This window comes from Phyllobates terribilis, unplaced genomic scaffold, assembly GCF_046119375.1.
Source record: "Phyllobates terribilis strain yellow unplaced genomic scaffold, ASM4611937v1 Scaffold_9__5_contigs__length_417890890, whole genome shotgun sequence".
Lineage (NCBI taxonomy): Eukaryota > Metazoa > Chordata > Amphibia > Anura > Dendrobatidae > Phyllobates > Phyllobates terribilis.
This window is the reverse complement of record NW_027362769.1, coordinates 299,333,881-299,346,475: the sequence shown is the minus strand read 5'-3', so window position 1 is coordinate 299,346,475 and position 12,595 is coordinate 299,333,881. Positions and strand designations below refer to the sequence as shown.

Below are 12,595 nucleotides of genomic sequence, written 5' to 3'. Positions count from 1 at the left end.
ACAGTTGTTGTAGAGATGTGTCTGCTGCTAGAACTCTGTGTGGCATTGACCTGGTCTCTAATCTGAGCTGCTGTTAACCTGTGATTTCTGAGGCTGGTGACTCGGATAAACTTATCCTCAGAAGCAGAGGTGACTCTTGGTCTTCCTTTCCTGGGGCAGTCCTCATGTGAGCCAGTTTCTTTGTAGCGCTTGATGGTTTTTGCAGCTACACTTGGGGACACTTTCAAAGTTTGCCCAATTTTTCAGACTGACTGACCTTCATTTCTTAAAGTAATGATGGCCACTCATTTTTCTTTACTTAGCTGCTTTTTTCTTGCCATAATACAAATTATAACAGTCTATTCAGTAGGACTATCAGCTGTGTATCCACCAGACTTCTGCACAACACAACTGATTGTCCCAACCCCATTTATAAGGCAAGAAATCCCACTTATTAAACCTGACAGGGCACACCTGTGAAGTGAAATCCATTTCCGGTGACTACCTCTTGAAGCTCACCAAGAGAATGCCAAGAGTGTGCAAAGCAGTCATCAAAGCAAAAGGTGGCTACTTTGAAGAACCTAGAATATAAGACATATTTTCAGTTGTTTCACACTTTTTTGTTAAGTATATAATTCCACATGTGGTAATTCATAGTTTTGATGCCTTCAGTGTGAATGTACAATTTTCATAGTCATGAAAATACAGAAAAATCTTTAAATGAGAAGGTGTGTCCAAACTTTTGGTCTGTACTGTATGTAGGGATGATGATGTATACATATGTAGGGATGATGATGATGTATACATATGTAGGGGTGATGATGATGTATACATATGTAGGGATGATGATGATGTATACATATGTAGGGGTGATGATGATGATGTATGCATATGTAGGGATGATGATGTTGTATACATATGTAGGGGTGATGATGATGTATGCATATGTAGGGATGATGATGTACACATATGTAGGGATGATAATGTATACATATATTTGGATGATGATGATGTACACATATGTAGGGATGATGATGTACACATATGTAGGGATGATGATGTACACATATGTAGGGATGATGATGTAGTATACATATGTAGGGATGATGATGTAGTATACATATGTAGGGGTGATGTATACATATATTTGGATGATGATGATGTACACATATGTAGGGATGATGATGTAGTATACATATGTAGGGATGATGATGTATACATATATTTGGATAATGATGAGAAGGTGTGTCCAAACTTTTGGTCTGTACTGTACATCATGGAGGGCACCTCATCCCCTCTGAGCTGGGGAGGAGAGAAACACTTAGAAGAGCTTTTTCTTTTTCTGGCAGACATGGTTGGCCATACGTTTGAATGGCCACTATGGAAACCTAAAGTTTCCCTGCAGTCGCCTTTCACCAGCAATTCCTGCTATGCCCAGTAAAGACTGCCATCGTTTTGTCTTAGATTACTGATGTGTTAAATACAGACCACTCGGCAGGAACATCATGTATAAGCAGCAGTAATGCAGTATTCTTCTTACAAATGGTAGTAGTCGTCCTATAATAATCTGCAGTCTGTATGAGATTAGCTTGGAAAATAGTTCTGCTAGTTGTAGTCCAGGAATCTTCCCCCTGGCCTGATCCACTAGATGTGAGTTATTCTGACTCATCGGCCCCACCACGGTCCAGCATGTCCTCAGTTCTTACAGACAGGTGAAAGTAAACCATCTGTTTTCTGGACACCAGCCTAATTACGTAGAAAGCTACATATGTACGAGCGGTCTGTATGGTGATAATTATTACACATTTTTATTTCATTTTAATTGTGGACTGAAACACAGTAGCTAAAAGCCCCACAGAGAACACACAGACTCGATGCCTTTGGTCTAATTCCAGCTGAGGCAACGTGCTACATAGTGAGCTCCCTGGCCGGCTGTGGTGTATGGTGGTTATCATGGGGTCAGTAAATCTAGTGTACAGGGTATAATTGTTTGCTCTTCAGAACACATTAGACATGTTATTTTACTGCATCAATCAGAGAGGACAGTATAATAAAAGTGGAGTAGTTGGTGTATGTTCTGACCACCACTACCATAGGCCTGCTGGTCTTTAACTGTCCTGCAATGATGATATGTCAACTATGCACATGTGTCTCCTGCAGCCACTCTGTCCTCATTGGTCACATACAGGCATGTCCCTTGCGGCCAGTGATTGGCTGTGGCAGTCCCATTCTGTACTAGCAGGCATGTCCCTTGCGGCCAGTGATTGGCTGTGGCAGGCCCATTCTGTACTTGCAGGCATGTCCCTTGCGGCCAGTGATTGGCTGTGGCAGGCCCATTCTGTACTTGCAGGCATGCCCCTTGCGGCCAGTGATTGGCTGTGGTGGTTCCGTGCTGTACTTGCAGGCATGTCCCTTGCGGCCAGTGATTGACTGTTGTGGTCCCGTGCTCTACTTGCTGGCATGTCCCTTGCGGCCAGTGATTGGCTGTGGCGGTCCCATTCTGTACTAGCAGGCATGTCCCTTGTGGCCAGTGATTGGCTGTGGCAGGCCCATTCTATACTTGCAGGCATACCCCTTGCAGCCAGTGATTGGCTGTGGTGGTTCCGTGCTCTACTTGCAGGCATGTCCCTTGCGGCCAGTGATTGGCTGTGGTGGTTCCGTGCTCTACTTTCAGGCATGTCCCTTGCGGCCAGTGATTGGCTGTGGCGGTCCCATTCTGTACTTGCAGGCATGTCCCTTGCAGCCAGTGATTGGCTGTGGTGGTTCTGTGCTCTACTTACAGGCATGTCCCTTGCGGCCAGTGATTGGCTGTGGTGGTTCCGTGCCCTACTTGCAGGCATGTCCCTTGCGGCCAGTGATTGGCTGTGGCGGTCCCATTCTGTACTTGCAGGCATGTCCCTTGCGGCCAGTGATTTGCTGTGGCGGTCCCATTCTGTGCTTGCAGGCATGCCCCTTGCGGCCAGTGATTGGCTGTGGTGGTTCCGTGCTGTACTTGCAGGCATGTCCCTTGCGGCCAGTGATTGGCTGTGGTGGTTCGTGCTCTACTTGCAGGCATGTCCCTTGCGGCCAGTGATTGACTGTTGTGGTCCCGTGCTCTACTTGCTGGCATGTCCCTTGCGGCCAGTGATTGGCTGTGGCGGTCCCATTCTGTACTAGCAGGCATGTCCCTTGTGGCCAGTGATTGGCTGTGGCAGGCCCATTCTGTACTTGCAGGCATACCCCTTGCAGCCAGTGATTGGCTGTGGTGGTTCCGTGCTCTACTTGCAGGCATGTCCCTTGCGGCCAGTGATTGGTTGTGGTGGTTCCGTGCTCTACTTTCAGGCATGTCCCTTGCGGCCAGTGATTGGCTGTGGCGGTCCCATTCTGTACTTGCAGGCATGTCCCTTGCGGCCAGTGATTTGCTGTGGCGGTCCCATTCTGTACTTGCAGGCATGTCCCTTGCGGCCAGTGATTGGCTGTGGCGGTCCCGTGCTGTACTTGCAGGCATGTCCCTTGCGGCCAGTGATTGGCTGTGGTGGTTCCGTGCTCTACTTTCAGGCATGTCCCTTGCGGCCAGTGATTGGTTGTTGTGGTCCCGTGCTCTACTTGCAGGCATGTCCCTTGCGGCCAGTGATTGGCTGTGGCAGTCCCATTCTGTACTTGCAGGCATGCTCCTTGCAGCCAGTAATTGGCTGTGACGGTCCCGTTCTGTTCTTGCAGGCATGCCCCTTGCGGCCAGTCATTGGCTGTGGCGGTCCCGTGCTGTACTTGCAGGCATGTCTCTTGCGGCCAGTGATTGGCTGTGGTGGTTCCGTGCTCTACTTGCAGGCATGTCCCTTGCGTCCAGTGATTGACTGTTGTGGTCCCGTGCTCTACTTGCAGGCATGTCCCTTGCGGCCAGTGATTGGCTGTGGCGGTCCCATTCTGTACTAGCAGGCATGTCCCTTGCGGCCATTGATTGGCTGTGGTGGTTCTGTGCTCTTCTTTCAGGCATGTCCCTTGCAGCCAGTGATTGACTGTTGTGGTCCCGTGCTCTACTTGCAGGCATGTCCCTTGCGGCCAGTGATTGGCTGTGGCGGTCCCATTCTGTACTAGCAGGCATGTCCCTTGCGGCCAGTGATTGGCTGTGGCAGGCCCATTCTGTACTTGCAGGCATGCCCCTTGCTGCCAGTGATTGGCTGTGGTGGTTCTGTGCTCTTCTTTCAGGCATGTCCCTTGCAGCCAGTGATTGGCTGTGGTGGTTCTGTGCTCTACTTGCAGGCATGTCCCTTGCGGCCAGTGATTGGCTGTGGCGGTCCCATTCTGTACTTGCAGGCATGTCCCTTGCGGCCAGTGATTGGCTGTGGCGGTCCCATTCTGTACTTGCAGGCATGCCCCTTGCGGCCAGTGATTGGCTGTGGCTTTCCCATTCTGTACTTGCAGGCATGCCCCTTGCGGCCAGTGATTGGCTGTGGCGGTCCCATTCTGTACTTGCAGGCATGTCCCTTGCGGCCAGTGATTGGCTGTGGCTGTCCCATTCTGTACTTGCAGGCATGCCCCTTGCGGCCAGTGATTGGCTGTGGCTTTCCCGTTCTGTTCTTGCAGGCATGCCCCTTGCGGCCAGTGATTGGCTGTGGCGGTCCCATTCTGTACTTGCAGGCATGTCCCTTGCGGCCAGTGATTGGCTGTGGCGGTCCCATTCTGTACTTGCAGGCATGTCCCTTGTGGCCAGTGATTGGCTGTGGTGGTTCCGTGCCCTACTTGCAGGCATGTCCCTTGCGGCCAGTGATTGGCTGTGGCGGTCCCATTCTGTACTTGCAGGCATGTCCCTTGCGGCCAGTGATTGGCTTTGGCGGTCCCATTCTGTACTTGCAGGCATGTCCCTTGCGGCCAGTGATTGGCTTTGGCGGTCCCATTCTGTACTTGCAGGCATGTCCCTTGCGGCCAGTGATTGGCTGTGGCGGTCCCATTCTGTACTAGCAGGCATGTCCCTTGCGGCCAGTGATTGGCTGTGGCAGGCCCATTCTGTACTTGCAGGCATGCCCCTTGCGGCCAGTGATTGGCTGTGGTGGTTCTGTGCTCTTCTTTCAGGCATGTCCCTTGCAGCCAGTGATTGGCTGTGGTGGTTCTGTGCTCTACTTGCAGGCATGTCCCTTGCGGCCAGTGATTGGCTGTGGCGGTCCCATTCTGTACTTGCAGGCATGTCCCTTGCGGCCAGTGATTGGCTGTGGTGGTTCCGTGCCCTACTTGCAGGCATGTCCCTTGCGGCCAGTGATTGGCTGTGGCGGTCCCATTCTGTACTTGCAGGCATGTCCCTTGCGGCCAGTGATTGGCTGTGGCGGTCCCATTCTGTACTTGCAGGCATGTCCTTTGCGGCCAGTGATTGGCTGTGGCGGTCCCATTCTGTACTAGCAGGCATGTCCCTTGCGGCCAGTGATTGGCTGTGGCAGGCCCATTCTGTACTTGCAGGCATGCCCCTTGCGGCCAGTGATTGGCTGTGGTGGTTCCGTGCTGTACTTGCAGGCATGTCCCTTGCGGCCAGTGATTGGCTGTGGTGGTTCGTGCACTACTTGCAGGCATGTCCCTTGCGGCTAGTGATTGACTGTTGTGGTCCCGTGCTCTACTTGCAGGCATGTCCCTTGCGGCCAGTGATTGGCTGTGGCGGTCCCATTCTGTACTAGCAGGTATGTCCCTTGCGGCCAGTGATTGGCTGTGGCGGTCCCATTCTGTACTAGCAGGCATGTCCCTTGCGGCCAGTGATTGGCTGTGGCGGTCCCATTCTGTACTTGCAGGCATGTCCCTTGCGGCCAGTGATTGGCTGTGGTGGTTCTGTGCTCTACTTGCAGGCATGTCCCTTGCGGCCAGTGATTGGCTGTGGTGGTTCCGTGCCCTACTTGCAGGCATGTCCCTTGCGGCCAGTGATTGGCTGTGGCGGTCCCATTCTGTACTTGCAGGCATGTCCCTTGCGGCCAGTGATTGGCTGTGGTGGTTCCGTGCCCTACTTGCAGGCATGTCCCTTGCGGCCAGTGATTGGCTGTGGCGGTCCCATTCTGTACTTGCAGGCATGTCCCTTGCGGCCAGTGATTGGCTGTGGCGGTTCCATTCTGTACTTGCAGGCATGTCCCTTGCGGCCAGTGATTGGCTGTGGCTGTCCCATTCTGTACTTGCAGGCATGCCCCTTGCGGCCAGTGATTGGCTGTGGCTTTCCCGTTCTGTTCTTGCAGGCATGCCCCTTGCGGCCAGTCATTGGCTGTGGCGGTCCCGTGCTGTACTTGCAGGCATGTCCCTTGCGGCCAGTGATTGACTGTTGTGGTCCCGTGCTCTACTTGCAGGCATGTCCCTTGCGGCCAGTGATTGGCTGTGGCGGTCCCATTCTGTACTAGCAGGCATGTCCCTTGCGGCCAGTGATTGGCTGTGGCAGGCCCATTCTGTACTTGCAGGCATGTCCCTTGCGGCCAGTGATTGGCTGTGGCGGTCCCATTCTGTACTTGCAGGCATGTCCCTTGCGGCCAGTGATTGGCTGTGGTGGTTCCGTGCCCTACTTGCAGGCATGTCCCTTGCGGCCAGTGATTGGCTGTGGCGGTCCCATTCTGTACTTGCAGGCATGTCCCTTGCGGCCAGTGATTGGCTGTGGCGGTCCCATTCTGTACTTGCAGGCATGTCCCTTGCTGCCAGTGATTGGCTGTGGCTGTCCCATTCTGTACTTGCAGGCATGCCCCTTGCGGCCAGTAATTGGCTGTGGCGGTCCCGTTCTGTTCTTGCAGGCATGCCCCTTGCGGCCAGTCATTGGCTGTGGCGGTCCCATGCTGTACTTGCAGGCATGTCCCTTGCGGCCAGTGATTGGCTGTGGTGGTTCCGTGCTCTACTTGCAGGCATGTCCATTGCGGCCAGTGATTGACTGTTGTGGTCCCGTGCTCTACTTGCAGGCATGTCCCTTGCGGCCTGTGATTGGCTGTGGCGGTCCCATTCTGTACTAGCAGGCATGTCCCTTGCGGCCAGTGATTGGCTGTGGTGGTTCCGTGCCCTACTTGCAGGCATGTCCCTTGCGGCCAGTGATTGGCTGTGGCGGTCCCATTCTGTACTTGCAGGCATGTCCCTTGCGGCCAGTGATTGGCTGTGGCGGTCCCATTCTGTACTTGCAGGCATGTCCCTTGCGGCCAGTGATTGGCTGTGGCTGTCCCGTGCTGTACTTGCAGACTTGTCCATTGCGGCCAGTGATTGCTTGTGGCGGTCCCGTGCTGTACTTGCAGGCTTATCCCTTGCGGCCAGTGATTGCCTGTGGCGGTCCCGTGCTGTACTTGCAGGCATGTCCCTTGCGGCCAGTGATTGGCTTTGGCGGTCCCATTCTGTACTAGCAGGCATGTCCCTTGCGGCCAGTGATTGGCTGTGGCAGGCCCATTCTGTACTTGCAGGCATGTCCCTTGCGGCCAGTGATTGGCTGTGGCGGTCCCATTCTGTACTTGCAGGCATGTCCCTTGCGGCCAGTGATTGGCTGTGGTGGTTCCGTGCCCTACTTGCAGGCATGTCCGTTGCGGCCAGTGATTGGCTGTGGCGGTCCCATTCTGTACTTGCAGGCATGTCCCTTGCGGCCAGTGATTGCCTGTGGCGGTCCCATTCTGTACTTGCAGGCTTATCCCTTGCGGCCAGTGATTGCCTGTGGCGGTCCCGTGCTGTACTTGCAGGCATGTCCCTTGCGGCCAGTGATTGGCTTTGGCGGTCCCATTCTGTACTTGCAGGCATGTCCCTTGCGGCCAGTGATTGGCTGTGGCGGTCCCATTCTGTACTTGCAGGCTTGTCCATTGCGGCCAGTGATTGCCTGTGGCGGTCCCGTGCTGTACTTGTAGGCATGTCCCTTGCTGCCAGTGATTGGCTGTGGCGGTCCCGTGCTGTACTTGCAGGCTTGTCCATTGCAGCCAGTGATTGCCTGTGGCGGTCCCGTGCTGTACTTGCAGGCATGTCCATTGCGGCCAGTGATTGCCTGTGGCGGTCCCGTGCTGTACTTGCAGGCATGTCCATTGCGGCCAGTGATTGGCTGTGGTGGTTCCGTGCCCTACTTGCAGGCATGTCCCTTGCGGCCAGTGATTGGCTGTGGCGGTCCCATTCTGTACTTGCAGGCATGTCCCTTGCGGCCAGTGATTGGCTGTGGCGGTCCCATTCTGTACTTGCAGGCATGTCCCTTGCGGCCAGTGATTGGCTGTGGCTGTCCCGTGCTGTACTTGCAGACTTGTCCATTGCGGCCAGTGATTGCTTGTGGCGGTCCCGTGCTGTACTTGCAGGCTTATCCCTTGCGGCCAGTGATTGCCTGTGGCGGTCCCTTGCTGTACTTGCAGGCATGTCCCTTGCGGCCAGTGATTGGCTTTGGCGGTCCCATTCTGTACTAGCAGGCATGTCCCTTGCGGCCAGTGATTGGCTGTGGCAGGCCCATTCTGTACTTGCAGGCATGTCCCTTGCGGCCAGTGATTGGCTGTGGCGGTCCCATTCTGTACTTGCAGGCATGTCCCTTGCGGCCAGTGATTGGCTGTGGTGGTTCCGTGCCCTACTTGCAGGCATGTCCCTTGCGGCCAGTGATTGGCTGTGGCGGTCCCATTCTGTACTTGCAGGCATGTCCCTTGCGGCCAGTGATTGCCTGTGGCGGTCCCATTCTGTACTTGCAGGCTTATCCCTTGCGGCCAGTGATTGCCTGTGGCGGTCCCGTGCTGTACTTGCAGGCATGTCCCTTGCGGCCAGTGATTGGCTTTGGCGGTCCCATTCTGTACTTGCAGGCATGTCCCTTGCGGCCAGTGATTGGCTGTGGCGGTCCCATTCTGTACTTGCAGGCTTGTCCATTGCGGCCAGTGATTGCCTGTGGCGGTCCCGTGCTGTACTTGTAGGCATGTCCCTTGCTGCCAGTGATTGGCTGTGGCGGTCCCGTGCTGTACTTGCAGGCTTGTCCATTGCAGCCAGTGATTGCCTGTGGCGGTCCCGTGCTGTACTTGCAGGCATGTCCATTGCGGCCAGTGATTGCCTGTGGCGGTCCCGTGCTGTACTTGCAGGCATGTCCATTGCGGCCAGTGATTGGCTGTGGCAGTCCCGTGCTGTACTTGCAGGCTTGTCCATTGCGGCCAGTGATTGGCTGTGGCGGTCCCGTGCTGTACTTGCAGGCATGTCCATTGCGGCCAGTGATTGCCTGTGGCGGTCCCGTGCTGTACTTGCAGGCATGTCCATTGCGGCCAGTGATTGGCTGTGGCAGTCCCGTGCTGTACTTGCAGGCTTGTCCATTGCGGCCAGTGATTGGCTGTGGCGGTCCCGTGCTGTACTTGCAGGCTTGTCCATTGCGGCCAGTGATTGGCTGTGGCGGTCCCGTGCTGTACTTGCAGGCTTGTCCATTTCGGCCAGTGATTGGCTGTGGCGGTCAGGTGCTGTACTTGCAGGCTTGTCCATTGCGGCCAGTGATTGGCTGTGGCGGTCAGGTGCTGTACTTGCAGGCTTGTCCATTGCGGCCAGTGATTGGCTGTGGCTTTTCCGTGCTGTACTTGCAGGCATGTCCCTTGCGGCCAGTGATTGGCTGTGGCAGTCCCGTGCTGTACTTGCAGGCTTGTCCATTGCGGCCAGTGATTGGCTGTGGCAGTCCCGTGCTGTACTTGCAGGCTTGTCCATTGCGGCCAGTGATTGCCTGTGGCAGTCCCGTGCTGTACTTGCAGGCTTATCCCTTGCGGCCAGTGATTGGCTGTGGCAGTCCCGTGCTGTACTTGCAGGCTTGTCCATTGCGGCCAGTGATTGGCTGTGGCGGTCAGGTGCGCATAGTTGACCTGTCCTCTCTGCAATTTACCATTTTCTCTGCTGCTTTTTTTTTCCGGCTCAATCCTTGTATTTCCTCTGCTGTATACCATCATTCACTTGTGGCAAAGGCTTATGTTCCTCAGGGCACTCGAGTCCTGTGAACTTGCTTGTACCCATAGTTCTCCAGTGAATATATCTTGACCCTGTGAATAGCTGGGACATGTAGTTCTTCTGCCACTACTAACTGTACTTGTCCTATTACAGCATAATATATAACAGAGTACTTGGGGGTGCTTGACTTAGTAACATTGCAAACTGCTGCTCTAGAATGACAGTCTTACTTTATGATGTCTGGGACAAGATGTTTCTAACCTCCAGCCATATGTACAGACATGGAGAGGCATTCTGAATGTGTATTAATGGTGATTTATGTATATTTCTCAATAAGTGCTGATTTATGCAGACCTGACGTGGTTAATGCCATTCTGCATCCACCATTACAATATTATCGTTATCTAATGTTGTACCTCAGATAATTCAACTTCTGTTTTTTATTTGCAACAGAGAAGAAATAGAAAAGCAAAAGGCAAAAGAACGCTATATGAAGTTGCATTTAGCAGGGAAAACAGATCAAGCAAAGGCTGACCTGGCCCGTCTGGCAATCATCCGAAAACAGAGGGAAGAGGCAGCAAAGAAGAAGGAGGAAGAAAAGAAAGGTAAGTGTCCAGTAGGCCATTTCCGCTACGTTAGGATAATCATGCAGAGCTTACATTATCCCCTGCAACTACCATATCTGTTGGGGAATAGCCGAGACCTGGAGAGAAGATGGAAGTGTTTCCCCCTTCTGTCTTCTCTTTTCTCACATATGCTTCACTTGATGAGCCACATGTACGGGGTACAGACAGCGCAGCAGTGCCATTGGCAATGATGCTGTCCCATTAGCCACAGCCTTCTAGCAAGATGCCGGAACTAGAAGGCTAATGCTGAGTCTAACAAGACCCTGCTCAGGCCTTAATGTGATAATAGGCACAATAAAAGGACCGCTCTGTAAGAAAAAGTAGTAATAGAGTCCTCTCCAAATTTCCCTTCTAACCAATTATAAAACAGACCATAAAAGTGAAAATAAATAAAAACGAACATGTCTCCAGCATTCCCATCATTATCTGTGATAATGGTAGGCCCAGCACTAACTCTAAATTAAACGGGTGGTCCAGCACCTAAAATCTCCTTTCTAAATTTCTATCTTTACAGCCAAACCAATTTTATAATTTGCTTCATTATAAATTTTCCTACACTTCTCCCTATCCTGCTAATCCCTAAATGGTGTTTTTTTTTACTGCACTTCCTGTGACATTTCGTGTGAGATGAGTCTCATACAGGATATCACATATGGTTGGAGCTGCACACACTTCCTCGCAGCATCCATCGCCCCTTTTGAAACAGGATGTCATCAGAGGGCAGCAATGCAGTTACTTACCACAATATCTTGCATCGCTGCCATCTGAAGATGTCCTGGGTACATGGTGATAGAAGCTGTAAGAGAGGTGAGTGCAGCACTGGCACTCTGCTTCTATTTCCGCTACTGCATCTTCTAAATGTGTAATAAGATGTCTTCGGGTAGCAGTGATAGAGGCAGTGAGTGACACCAGCTCCACCCTCTGATGATTCGTTTGTGGGTGGTGCTAGAAACTGAGGCGGCGCTGGTGTCACTCACTGCTCCTATCTCTGCCCTATGATGATGTTTTCTTTCACAGTTAGAAGCTGCTGCAAAGAGAACCAGAGTGTGGGCGCTGCACTCACCTCTCCCTCATCATTTATCACCATGGATGCAGGTCATCTTCAGAAGGCGGGGATACAAGAAACTAGTAAATAACTGCAGCTTCCCCCTTATCACGTCCTGTTCGGGGAGGGGTGATAGACACTGCAGAGAAGTGAGTGCAGCCCCAGCTTCCTCTGTGAGACTCTTCACAATCAAAACATCACAGGAAGTGCAGTAAAAGAAAACACATTTAGGGATTAGGTAAATGGGGAGAAGTGTAGGGCATTGTATAATAAAGTTAATTACAAAAGTGGTTAGGGTGTAAGGACAGATATTTAGAAAGGACATTTTAGATACTGTACCACCCCTTTCAGGTACCTTTTGAAAACACAAAGTGCTGCAAAATTTTCAGTTACATTTGCCCACGGAAAGCCTGCAGCAGAATACAGTAGAAGCTATGTTGTTGAGATTTGACCAAATCTCATCCACATCTAGCAGAGAATTTCCACTTTACAGCACTTGGTGGAGTTGAAAAGTGCTTGCTCTGGAGCTGAGCCTGCTCCATACACAGCAAGTGTTCTAGTAACAGCAGTGACCAGAGCTATACATATAAAAGTCTAAATCACCTCACTTTTCCCAGGTCAAAAATAAAGAAAATAAATAAACATGTGATATCATATATCAATAAAAGTCCTCTCTATGAACATTTAAAATTAATTAACTTTTACTTTAAATGCCTTAAAGATTAAAAAAAAATTGAAACTTTAGAATTGACATTTTTTTTCATCACTGCACACAAAAAACAAGCCCTCACACAGGTCCACTGATGGAAAAGTACAAATCAATTTTTTTCACCACTTCAAAAGTAAACTATAAAAGTTTAGTGTCGCTTTATTCCTACAGACCTGAAGAATCACGTTGCCAGATAATTTTTAACAATTGGTGAACACTGTAAAATCAAAGCTGCAAAAAAACAATGGTGGAATGGAGTTGGTTGTTTTTGATTTTTTTTGTTGTTTTTCAATATTTTACCTCGTTTGTATTTTTTCCTTATTTTAGTCTATTATGTTTAACCCTTTAAGGTCCCGAGCATTTCTCATTTTTGCTGTTTAAATTTTTCTGCCCCTTTTTCCAAGAGCC

The 12,595-nt window shown here is 51.6% G+C and overlaps 1 protein-coding gene across 1 annotated transcript in view; it reads left to right on the top strand.

Annotated features, from left to right (window-relative positions):
• PDAP1 (PDGFA associated protein 1) overlaps positions 1 to 12,595 on the top strand; it is a 33,899-nt gene that overhangs the window by 18,718 nt on the left and 2,586 nt on the right. The window contains exon 5 of the mRNA XM_073647884.1: positions 10,261 to 10,412. Within this exon, the coding sequence (XP_073503985.1) occupies positions 10,261 to 10,412 (152 nt within the window). The remainder of the gene's footprint in view (positions 1 to 10,260; positions 10,413 to 12,595) is intronic.